General features: G+C 42.9%; 1 protein-coding gene across 1 annotated transcript in view; it reads left to right on the forward strand.

Moving 5' to 3' along the window:
• LOC125010070 (leucine-rich repeat and immunoglobulin-like domain-containing nogo receptor-interacting protein 3) overlaps positions 1-10792 on the forward strand; it is a 36277-nt gene extending 25485 nt beyond the window's left edge. Inside the window, exons 2-4 of the mRNA XM_047588405.1 lie at positions 1381-1990; positions 2274-3017; positions 3128-10792. Of these exons, the coding sequence (XP_047444361.1) occupies positions 1436-1990; positions 2274-3017; positions 3128-3697 (1869 nt within the window). The 5' untranslated portion in view covers positions 1381-1435 and the 3' untranslated portion in view covers positions 3698-10792. The remainder of the gene's footprint in view (positions 1-1380; positions 1991-2273; positions 3018-3127) is intronic.
• Positions 10793-12919: the final 2127 nt, after the last annotated feature.

Here is a 12919-nt window from a genome sequence, read left to right on the forward strand (position 1 = left end):
GCTTTGCAGATGACACAGAATATCTGGAGGGTTTACTGCAGTCTGTGTGTATGCGATGATGTGTGAAAATTTGTGAGTGTTGTGCATGCGTGCAAATAATTTGTCTGGCATCATTTAAATTTAGCTTAAATCGCATCCCATCCTGTTTGATCCCGGTGATGCCAACGCATTGAAACAGTCAGACATGATTAGGCGTTCAAGGGGCTGTTTTCTAAATCCAACTTGCTAGAAAGAGACTTGAGGCGAAGCCCGCAGCGGAGACAGGGAGAGACTGCGACTTTTTGGCTCTTTCAACTGTGTGCCTCGCCCTCTGTACACTGCCCATTAAGCACAAACCAACCCATATATTATTAATCTGTTTGGCTCTGCCTCCCCTCCACTGCCAGCATCAGAGTGCATTTTAACATGATACTCCCTGGTGATGAAGATATATTCTCTCTCATTTCCACTTGATTAGAAAAACAAGCAAATAGTTAAGAGTTTAACATCTAGCATTTCTGGTGAGCAAAAGCAGACAATTTATTTATTTCCATGCTTTCTTCTTATTATTATTAAATTAAATTTTCTTTGCACATAAGTGTGAAAGTACTCACACAACTTCCTGCTAACTAGATGGACAAAGAGTTGTGTTCCAGATCTAATGCCAGGTGCTCTTTGGCCATCTCCATGTTGAAAACAGTGCGTGGGAGACTTGATCAGTTGCCTGAAGGAATATTAAAGCACAAGTGATTCATCTCATCTTTGCACAGGGAGGAACAAAACGATTTTTAATTCATACCCAAACAAACTGCCAAGCCCACGCAAACCTCAACGCATACCTGATCAAACACATAAGAAGACTTGGGTGTACAATGATTCAAACACCTCTTTCTCCTCACATTTCAAAAGTGTGCCGTGCGTGGCTTCCAGACATAATGTGAGGAGCTGTTTTCGGTGTTTATGTGTGGTGATGATAAATTCATTGGGTTTGTCAGAAGGGAGCAGACAGTCTCCGTGCTATAAGGAGAGCAGAGGAGCTGCAAGATGCATGAATTCCGCTGAAGAGCTCTATCACGAAGCTCCCTGTGTCCCAGTTCTCCGAGTGAAACCATGGATGAATTAGTGAAAAGACAAATGATTTTAAATATCTTCAAGTGATCTGGGTTTGGGATGAACAGTCTCGCTGCCTGTCATGATGTGTCCCTGTTCTGTACCTTTCACTATAATGTGACTTATACTGCAGGAGACATTGATAATTTACAACAGTGTGAATGTAATTTTCATGGGGAGATGATAGGCGCCATCTGTCTTCTTCGCATCCTCTTTTCCTGATGCTTTAATACTCTTCTATCTCCCTCCTCTCTCATTCACTTATATTTCTGTCTCCCTTCTGTCTTGCAGGTGTCTGGTGCACTGACCCTGCCTGAAACAGGCGAGGAGTCAGAGGACCAGGGCCATGATTGGCTTTCCTGGCCCCGGTGGGCGTGCCGCAGTGCCGTGGTCGAGGTTGTCCCGATGGCTCTTGGCTGCTTCACTGGTTGCCGTGATAACCTTGTCACTGCCAGGAAGCGCCCAGGCCTGTCCGCCACGGTGCGAGTGCTCAGCTCAGCTTAGGTCAGTGTCATGTCAGCGGCGGAGGCTCACCAACATCCCAGAGGGCATTCCCACAGAGACGCAGCTCTTGGATCTCAGCAAGAACCGGCTCCGATGGGTGCAAGCGGGCGACCTGGCACCATATCCCCGGCTGGAGGAAGTGGACCTAAGTGAGAACCTCATCGCAACATTAGAGCCTAATGCCTTCTCCACTCTCCACAGTCTTAAAGTGCTGAAGTTAAGAGGGAACCAGCTGAAACTAGTCCCCATGGGGGCATTTGCCAAGCTGGGCAATCTGACCAGTCTAGACCTGAGTGAGAACAAAATGGTAATTTTGTTAGACTACACCTTCCAGGATCTGAGGAGTCTGAAACACCTGGAGGTGGGAGACAATGAACTGGTTTACATATCCCACAAGGTAAGCTCTCCAGTATCTTGTCAGTAGTAGGACTGCTCTCCTAAACAAATTCTCAATGAAAGAACATCAACTTTATTTAAAAGACTCCAGTACTCTAGATCTAGCAATAACGTAAGTGGCTGCATGACCTGGTTGTACAGAGAATAATGTAGATTAAGTATTTGGGAAATAAGATCTTGAATGGCTTTTATCGCACATTTCTGTCATCAAGCGTTAACACATGCTTTTCTTCTGATTGTCGATCTTAACATAAATTGGCGATCTTGTTCTTCCTGACCCAAAGGCTTTCTCAGGGTTGCTGGGCCTCGAGGATCTCACAATAGAGCGCTGCAACCTGACATCCATCTCTGGCCAGACGCTGTCCTACCTCCGCAGCCTGGTCAATCTTCGCCTTCGCCACCTCAGCATCACTGCCCTTGAGGACCAGAACTTCCGCAAGCTCTCTAACTTGCGGGGTCTGGATATCGATCACTGGCCGTACCTGGAGTACATCTCCCCTCTTAGTTTTCAAGGCCTTGACCTTTACTGGCTATCGATCACAAACACCAATATCACTTCTGTCCCCTCTGCCTCCTTCAAAAACCTGGTACATCTCACCAACCTCAACCTGTCCTACAATCCCATCACCACACTAGAGCCTTGGGCCTTCAAGGACCTGCTGAGGCTCAAGGAGCTCATCATGGTAAGCACAGGGTTGATGACGGTGGAGCCCCACGCCCTTGGAGGCCTCCGACAGATCCGGGTCCTCAACTTCTCCTCCAATGACCTGCAGACTCTAGAAGAGGGCTCCTTCCACTCTGTCAACAGTCTGGAGACCCTCAGAGTGGATGGGAACCCCCTGATGTGTGACTGCCGTCTGTTGTGGATCCTGCAAAGACGCAAGACCCTCAACTTTGACGGCAGAGTGCCAGTGTGTGCCGGGCCGGTGGAGGTGCAAGGGGTTAGCCTCAACACCTTCACCGATTCTGCACTCTTTGATCACTTCACATGCCAGAAACCTAAGATACGCAACCGTAAGCTGCAGCAGGTAAAACATGTTTAGTTTCAAACCTTAAAACCCTTGAACGGTTTGATCACAGAAGGCGGTAATAGTTTGCATTTATTAGTCTAAGCACTCCTTTCTTCCACCTCCTACAGGTAGTCGCTCGTGAAGGCCAGCCAGTGAGTTTTCTGTGTCGAGCTGAAGGAGAGCCTGCACCTGCTATTGTCTGGATTTCCCCACAGCGCAGACGGATCACAGCAAAGAGTTCAGGACGTATTACTGTTCTCCCGAGTGGCACCCTGGAGATCCGCTACGCCCAGCTTACTGACAGTGGAACATACATCTGCATCGCTAGTAACGCCGGGGGCAATGACACCTACTTCGCCACACTCACAGTGCGCGGCCAGCCGCTAGATGCTGCATCAGCCTTCTTTCTCAACCGCTCACTGTACAGTGGCGACTTCTTCAATGATACAAATCTGAACAGCACACGCGTTTTCCTAAAGTTCACCTTGGACCTGACCACCATCTTGGTCTCCACCGCAATGGGTTGCATCACTTTCCTGGGAGTTGTCCTCTTCTGTTTCCTGTTGTTGTTCGTGTGGAGCCGGGGACGCGGTCAACGCAAGAACAACTTCACAGTGGAGTACTCCTTCAGGAAATCTGAGCCCGTCACTGGGAGCTCTTCAGGAGGGACCAGGAAGTTCAACATGAAAATGATATGAAACAACGCAGCCAGGGGTCCCTCGGGGGAGGCATGAGCACGTCCCAAAAACGTGTTTGACACACGCAAACGCACACAGCCACTGACTCGCAAAGAAGTTTCAAAGCACATGAGTTTCTGTCTATGGCTCGACTCAAAAATTCAGCGCCCACTTCCAAACTGGAGCCATGACTCAATTTGGTTTGATTTGATAATGAAAACAAAATGACCCTGATCTCTCTGCCTCTCAGTGGTTTCATTCAGCTTGCGGTTAAAACACATTTGAATGAAACTGTAAGAAACAACAGGGATGAAAGAGCTACCCGTCATTCATGCTTGATAATAATAGTTAGGAATTAACGAAGATAAGTTGTAAATTGGCAAGATTACTGAGTTGTGGAACATTCATAGTCTTGTCTCTCATTTAAATTAATAAGAAAATGAAATTTTCATTTAAATTTCCGTTTCCTGCACTCTGTGCAGTCAGGGATTTAAAAAGGAATGTAATGCCTGGAGATGTGTCTACCATCCATTATAAAATTTTTAGCTATGCTCTTCTAAAGTCTGCCTTGTTCATGCATGCAGAGTTACACTTGAAAGTTAAGTTGTAAGTTCATAACACTGAATAAAACACATGCTTTTGAAAGATAGATGAATATGTTTAGGAGCTGTTATTTATTCTGACCACGGCTGGACAGTGAGGACTGTTAGAGGGTCAAATATTTCATGATTCACGTTTGATGAACAGAAGCATAATGGATATGAAGCTGTTGAGGATCAATGGGTATGGATCACATAAATGACAAACAGACAAAAGAAACGTGATTCGGCCTTTCCTTCTTTGTGAGATTCCGCAACAACATCAGCTGTGTGAGTTTGGGACGAGCGCACTGGCCGAGAGCTGCAGCGGCTGCCTGTGCCCTGGAGGGTTTGGTTAGGAAGTCAAGCCCACCGAACACAGGCTGCCGCGGTAACCATAGCAACCAACGCAAGAGAGAGCAAGGATGGGGGGGGGGGCACCGGGTTGGCGGACACAGGAGAGTTGCTGGGGAGAAGGGGAGAGAAGACACAAGTCACTGCGACCTCTGCTTCCTCCCCTCAACATCACAAGCCCCTTTCATGCTCTTCCATCAACTGGAGGGGTTAAGGCCCGCCGGCCTCCGCCCCCTCGTCCCAGCCCTCTGCTGCGTTGGTGGTCCCCCTGACCTTAACAGTGCTGCCAGGGGGGAGCAGCCTGGAGAGTCGGGTCAAACTTAGAGGCAGACAGAGGACGCACAGTCCCACTGAGAGGTGTTCAGACAGACGCATACAAACACATAAATCAAGTAGTGGACATCGCACAGCACACACACGCATAGCACCTTTTCTCAGGAAAAGTGAAATAACTAGCCTGCAGAGTGAGAGTGGTCACTTACTCTGTTGAAACATTCCAGCAATACTGTATGTGGAGCCATAAAGCCAAACTTCATTCTCCAAGAGAGAAGTGATGTAATTTTTTCTGAATGGTAACAAAGCCATAGTTTGTGTAGGTTGTTTTTATATAGTAGCGTCTGCATGATTCAGTTATACAATGATTGCCACTGCCATCTTACAAGCTGCCGTGATAATCACAAGACCATCTGCTGTCCCTGAGCTTGCATGAAGTTCCACCTAATAGTCACACACACACACACACGCACACATACACGAAAGAGGTAAAACCACATCAAGGTTATTTGGGCTGATGGAAACAACAATCACAGTTACACACGAATCCGCCTACAACCTACAAAGCACCACAGTAATCAAGAGGTGTGACGCTGAGTGCTCTCTGTCTGTCCTCTAAGACGGCCAGTGTGCGAATGTCTCTGCCCCCCTAGCCCAGTGCATCCCCCCCCTCCTCACCCCCACCCCCACACACCCCCACTGGGTCCTCCTTTGGGAGGGGTCCCTGGCTGGAGACCAAGGAATAAAATGTAAATGAAGTCGTGTTAACCCTACCCACACCATGTGCATCGTATAGTGGAGAGTAGTACTGTGGTTTTAAAAAAACAAAAAATAACAATGAAAAAGTCTTTTTGAAGTGTTCTGTTCTTCTTGTTTGTCCACCATTTTGGTTCCTTCAGTTGTTCTCTGTGACCTTTTTGGCTGTTTTAAAGTTCCTCGTCGTCCATGTGGGACCGTTCTGTTCTCAACACCTGAAAATACTCTAGATGCTGCGTGTACAGCCGCTCACACCTCAGGTGAGTAAGAGCTGACACCAGGTGGAGCAGTGCAGACGACGCAAAAGAGAATAAATGGGTCAAACAAACAAAATATCTAAGACTATTGATCTTATGCTGCCATAAAATGGAACTTGTGAACTAATTGTGACATGAGAAGCTGGAAATGCTTGATGTTCAAGGGGCAACTTCAGCAGAGTTGTTGAGACATCACATAATGAATAGATGAGACAATTTCTTAAATAACTATAATAATAATAAAAATTTTAATTAAGATACACCCGACTAAGCTTAATATCCAACAAAAATGTATGTCTGTGGCTTCTGCAATTTCAGAAGATGTCAGCAAAAATGTGAACACTGGTTTGCAGAACTTTTGTTGGGGGAATACAGTAAACACAGCACTGATTCAATGCAGCACCATTTGCTGACATATAGACCTGTAGACCAGAACCTGTAGACCAGAATCAGAATTATGTTTATGGCAACATATAATCGAACATACGAGGAGATTTCATGTGGTGATTGCATGAAGTTGGGAAAATCAGACAATAAAGAAATTTACAAAAAAATATAACTGCCGGATAAACTGTACTGTGTGGATTGTGGAAAAAATGCAAAGGAGTTGCATTAACAGGCAGAGTGTAAAAAATGTAAATGTGCATAAATAATTAAAAAAAAAAGTGATACGTGAGACTTAAAGAGAGTAGAAAGTAAAAGTAGTGAAACATATCTAATCTAAATGCCGTTAAATGGAGATGAGGTTACAGCTCTACAAAATATACAGTATATTATAAAACAGAACACTGCTAGTTAAGTAAAGCTTCTCCTACATACATGGGTTAGAGTTAGAAGTATCTACACCCTGAAAGAGATCCCACAAGAACAGTTCCTGCAGTCAGAAGCACGAATGTGCTGACCAACATAAAATAAAGTAACAAGTTCTTGCAACTGAAAAAAAAAAAATAAATTAAATGTTTTATTGTAGGAGGATAAACTATGATAAATAAATAAAATTAAAAAAAATAAAAAAGTTGGGAACTACTGACATAAAGAACATCCTGTTTTGAGACAATTTGCCCGAGGCAATAGAAAACTCTCTCAAAAAACTTTTAAAATAAATCCTGCATACTCCATTTTCGTCTGTCTAAAAAAAAAAAAAGTGATGAAACTACATCTTCGGTGTCAAGATGAATAACTCAACAGCAGTTAAAGATTCATGAGGCCGAGTGAGAATAGATGAACACATTCGGCTGTTTTTTATCATTTAACAGTGTCTGCAGCCGTTTGGCTCTCGCGGTGTTGAGAACAGGACATTGTCTTTATGGATGTCTCCTCTTCCTGCGCCAACCCTTATGTGTTTCCATTCCCCGGTATTTTTCAGTGACTATTAGGTTTAGAAGACAGTGAGAATGTCTGTAGTGATTGTCGATGCTGTTATTGTGTACACATCAATCACAAATGTAAGACTAGACGAGGGTGTGTTTAATTTGATTACCTTCTTCTCCTTCTCCCGTCTTTACCGTCCTCCTCCCCACTTCCTTTGCCCTGTCTTCTTTGCATTTCGAACCCTCGATGTCCCTGTTCACAGTATTAGGCTGGAATATGGTTGTGTGGTAGTAGACACGTGTTCTGTGTGGTTGGTGAGTCGGTGTTGTCGTGTAATGACTTGTTGCTCCTCGTGATGCCATCAAACGTGGAGCGATGATTGGATGAGTACAGACAAAAGATGAAAGGGGTGACCCAGGTTCCCTGAAAAAAACACTGTTTTCCATTTCACGTCCTGCCCATTCCTGAAAAAAAAACCCTTTCTGGAACGTTCCCACTCTGCACAGCGCCGCTCTGGGATCTTTCTCTGGATGTGAAGACCCATGGACTGTACTGTATGTATTTTCTCTTGGTGATATCTTGTCACACTTTAACTTGCAAATGTCAGAAGGGGGTTTGGTTGTTGTAAAGCGTAATGAAAAGCCAACACTTGCTTCCTGCTCACTGGGGTACACAGAGTCATCTTAACAAAGATACACTTTTAAGTTGGTCAGGGTTGGAAAGAAGCACTATCTATTCAAGGTCCTAAAGTCCTTGAAAGCTGGAGGAGTTTAATTTGCTATCTATCCTGTTCCCTCCAGCTCACAGGTTTGTTTTTCAAAGGTTTTAGGGACATGTTTAAAAAGTTTAATTGACACAAGTGACACCTTTCCAAACAATTCTTCAGCTGCTCTCTGCAAAAAAAAATAGAAAAAAGAAAAAAAAAAACAGCTTTGACAGACTGTGTTTGTAGGTACTCATGGGGGCAAGCTTGATTCATCTCCTCTGCCATGAGTCTTGAGAAAGTAGGCTGAGTGATCCCTCGCTCCCCTCCTCTGGTTTGTCCTTGCCTGGGGTTGGTGTACCGTTGTCTAGACGCTCCATTTAAGCAGCAGCAGCAACATCCTCACTGTTAAGATACCTTCCACAAGGGAACTCTTCAAAGACTCTGCCAAAATAAGACAAACCCATAGACACCACATTCATGGCACCATTTCTAGCCAAGACTGAATTATTTATTTTTGAGGGGGTTTTATTTCTGTACTAAAGATGGCTTTTCTTTTCAATACTTCTTTTTGGCCAAGAGAGAGATATCCTAGCCTTATATTTAGGGCTCCCTTTGCCTCCCGTTGTTTCTGATTCCATTCTACTTATACTATCATGTAGCTGCTGTTTAGATTGGATTAGACTTGAGCTATAATACCAGAGCCGAGACGAGCAGTAATGGGATGATGGAGAGAGCTCGGCTGATTGTGATTATTTGGCTGATTAGTCGCATTTCCATAGCAGTCCTCTCAGAGTGTCATACAAACACTGGAGCCTGAATTCAGTGTTTGTTCCTATATGGTCAATTCTCCACCAGGTCAAAGGAGATGATGCTAAAACCAATCCTTGCTGTGTGATGTTTTGGTGTAACTGGGGTTGTCGCAGAGCTTTGCTGACAGATTGCTTAAAGCACCTTGGGTAGACGACAGCTTCATCTTAACCTTGACCAGACAACAAACACTCCCCTGTGACAATACTGACCCCCAGTGGTCGCTATTAGGTACAGCAACAAATGGGACTGGGACGTAATGACGCTGATGTACCAGTACTGTTGTAATGTGGTGGCAAACACGCCAATAGCTCCGGGTCTGGTGCAGTGAAATGAACAAATTGACTGTTAGCTTCATAAGTCAATGCTTCATTGATTTTTCTTATAGCCATAGCGGTACCTCCCCTCAGCACTGAGTGTGTGGGATGTCGTTCGCCATCTGTGAAGGAGGCGTATCTAATCAGGAGAGGTCTCTGTTTGATCAGAAGCAACCGTTCTGACCTGGTTTGACTCAGTCTCTAGACCAAACCCTCAATAACACTTTCTCCCTGCCAGTCTCGCCAAAACGAAATGTTATTCTGTACATGCTGATAAAAGTGATCGGTTACTCTCTAGAGGACAAAACAACTTCTCTTTCTTGTGGTCTTAGCAGGTTAAATCTATGCATGCCTTTTGTATAAAGTGATTGGTTTTGCCAAACTCTAACATGTACAGAGAACCAGGGGTGCCACTGTTGATGGCCATGGGACTGGTTGAAACAAGACGAGTGGATTAAAACGTGTTTGTGTACCGATTGAAGCCGAAGTCAAAGAATCACGTGCATCCACAAATATTTCAAGAAAGGTTGCATCTTTAAAGAAAAACAAGCATTTGTTTACTTGGGATGATTGTACTTTTACACATATCTATCCACAAACAGATGATCTGCTCAGATGTATAAGCTGTAGATAAAAGTGACTGGAATTCCAAGCAGGATTGTGGGACTGATCAATGCTCTATGGGGGATGGGATTATGAATAGTATACTTTCATTGATCATTCTTGAACCTTGTCACTCTCCAAATATCCCTCTGGAGCAGGAGGAGGCGTGCAGAGCTGGTACAGACCTGGTTGGCATTCATTCCTAGGTTTCCACGTTACCTCTAATGATTCCATTTTTTCCTGTTTTAAAAAACGAGACGGTGCCAGATTATGACATTTTTCTCCAGGTCTGAGTCCATAAGATGCTCTGTCGCTTCTCCCACTCTATAGAGGAAGCCGTCAAAGGTACAACTCTGCTTTTGTTGGAGCGCTCTAATACAAAATCATAAACAATACCGGGGGGAAAAAAAGTGTGTTTCTTAGATTTGGCTGGGGGCAAATTTATCCTGTCTTCTCTCTTTCTGTCTGTATTTCTCTCTCTCTCTGTCTCTATCTGTCTTTCTCCCTGACAACTTGGCACCAACCTCGTTAAGCACTTCTGAATATTTTCCAGCGATCACTCTTAGTTTGTGCACTAATGCATACTTGTTCCTTTTGACACGGTCGTTACCTACTCCTGAAACCTAGGAATGGGTGCTGAGCGCTCCGATTAAATGCAGAGCTGATATAAAGACAGTCAGTTCAGCCTATCAGACTGAATTGTGTCCAATGACCAGTCACATGACTGAATCATCAAAGAGAATGTGAAACAATAAATATCACATTTGGACTGTTTTTAATGTGTATATTTAATGCTGCAATGTGCGGATCCCTGGATGTGAAGAACAGAAACTGTACATATTAGATATATTAGCCATATCACGTCATCAAATCTGTAGACTTCCTTGCCATGTCTGACAGAGGAAAATGACTGTTGAACTGTAAATAGTGTGTAGGTATAGTAACAGGATTTATCTGCTGCTTCTTCTCTCCAGCGATCGCCCACGTTTTGCTCAGTCCCATGGCTGCTTGGTCTCGAAGGGAAGAATAAGACAATAATGTGCTTGTCTATAAGACACATGTGAGTTCTTTTTTTATTTCAATGTATGTTTTATATACTGTCTGTCTTGTCAATGGACTCCTTTTTCGTCATAAAAGCATGATGTGACTCTGTTGACTGAGTCCTGTGTCTCTTCTTGTTACGCACACGTGGCTCCTGACAACGGTGTCACAACATCAGGAAACAGTAAACCGCGCAAGCACCAGCTTCACTAGACGATTAAAGTTAGACAACATTTTTAATTTACTGCAGAGGAATATATCTACTATATATGTTATTAGATCAAATCATATGAAGAACACCGCATACAAAACAAACAAGAGTTGTTTTTGGCTGTTCAACTCAAGTAGTAATACCACCAAAAACCACTAGATAGCAGCCACTTGTCAGTTCAGTCAGAGACGTATGTTAGACAGAGTCTGGCCAACTCAAATCATGGGCGCCATGTTGGATACATCGGAGGGAAGATTCTACAGTTTAACCCTATGGGGCAGATGTGGTATGTTGAAGTAAATGTCTTATTTTCAACATTAACGGACCTATAAATGTTATTGCCAACATCTGACAATATGTAAAAAGCCTTCATTTAAATATCCCAGCATCTACTTAGTTTAAATACTTGTAAAAGGCTTTGTAGCCCAATCACTTCATCAGTCACAGAGCTGTTTACCTTCTCCTCAGTCTTCCCTGTTCATCCATCACTGTTAAAAAGTTTAGAATTATTCAGAAAAATGATAAATACTCAGAATTAGTAAAAAAAATAGGCTTCTCTGATTGTTATTTAATATTATCATTATAACATTAGCACGGTAGTGCTAATAATTATGGTAATAATTAAGTAGTAAAGTCTACATGGACATAAATTACATGCACACTTGGGTTTCACAGTATATGTGACAGTAGCTGCTATTTTTCTAAGCCTTTAGCCTAGATAACTAGCTAGCATAACTACCTATCATAAGGCTGGTTAACTTCAAACTTCATTCATTTGTAAAGTGTTGTCTCTGCATTTTTGAGATTAAAGTACACATTAATAATGATATGGCTTTATTTTTTTTTTTAATATAAAGTCTTAGCGAACATTAAAGAGAGAGATTGACATTTACCTCACATAATAGGGAGAAATTAGTTGAAGTCCAGTTCTTCCTTTTAATCTTCTGCTCCCATGACTTTTTCCGTTATTGTTCACTGGGGAGACGGTGGAGTTTCCCCCGTGTTTTCCTGATCCTGTGCTGGACGTGTAAGCACTGTGGGATATTTTAACTTTTAATCCAACAAACACGCGAACAGCTCAGAACCAATAAGCATAGCGGGATAGCTCAGACGATCTGTTCCCTAGTTGGCCAGACTCTCTCTAACATGCACTAATAAGCACTTCTAGATATTTGTTAATAAAGGAAATAAACTGTCTCATCACAGTCTTCTGATTCACTACATCACTTTGTACAGCTATGGTCCAGCAGTACTCTATGGTAGAACAACAGTGAGTTAGTATCACAAATAGTGTAGAATAATGACACGTCCATACCATTAAAACAGAATGAGAAAACACTAAATAATTTGGAAACTAAACTAAAGGACTCTGAAGTGCTCTTTGTCCTCCGGTATTTGTTTGTGGCTGAGCTGCCAATCACATGCTCCACAGAACAACGGGGCGCCCATTGGTGATAATAGAATAGAATGACAATAGGTCAAAACACTTTGGCAACACAATGTGGGCGACTGCTAAATTGACCCAGTCTCAACTTTGAGATAAGGTGACAAACAATGGTAGCAACTTCATGGACATCCTCACTTTTCCATAACAAACTATTTTATGACCTTTCTTATGTGCTAAGACAGGTATCAACTATTTCCTTCCACAACTCTCCATCACATCATATACTGAACATACTAGTTTTATAATTGGGTTGATTTAATTATTTTCAAATTTGATCTATGTAAACCTAATAGATGCATATCTAAAACTTTACTTTTCCCCCAACTGAACCTTATTATGCAGTGTGATGCAGACTTAATGAACAGTGTTTGGGATATAAAGTTACAGAAAATGTAACTGGACTGTTAATTGCAGTTGAATGTTCATATATTACAACTGTAAATAATGAAAACATTTAAGACATTTTAGTCTTTCTATTTGTTTGTTTGTTTTAATAAAACTAATCATGATGGCTCACTGACCACAAGTGAAGTACACAAGGTACCAGGTATGAAGTGTGTGTCCTTATTCACCACCAGATGG

This window comes from Mugil cephalus, chromosome 7 (genome assembly GCF_022458985.1).
Source record: "Mugil cephalus isolate CIBA_MC_2020 chromosome 7, CIBA_Mcephalus_1.1, whole genome shotgun sequence".
In the NCBI taxonomy this organism is placed as follows: Eukaryota; Metazoa; Chordata; class Actinopteri; order Mugiliformes; family Mugilidae; genus Mugil; species Mugil cephalus.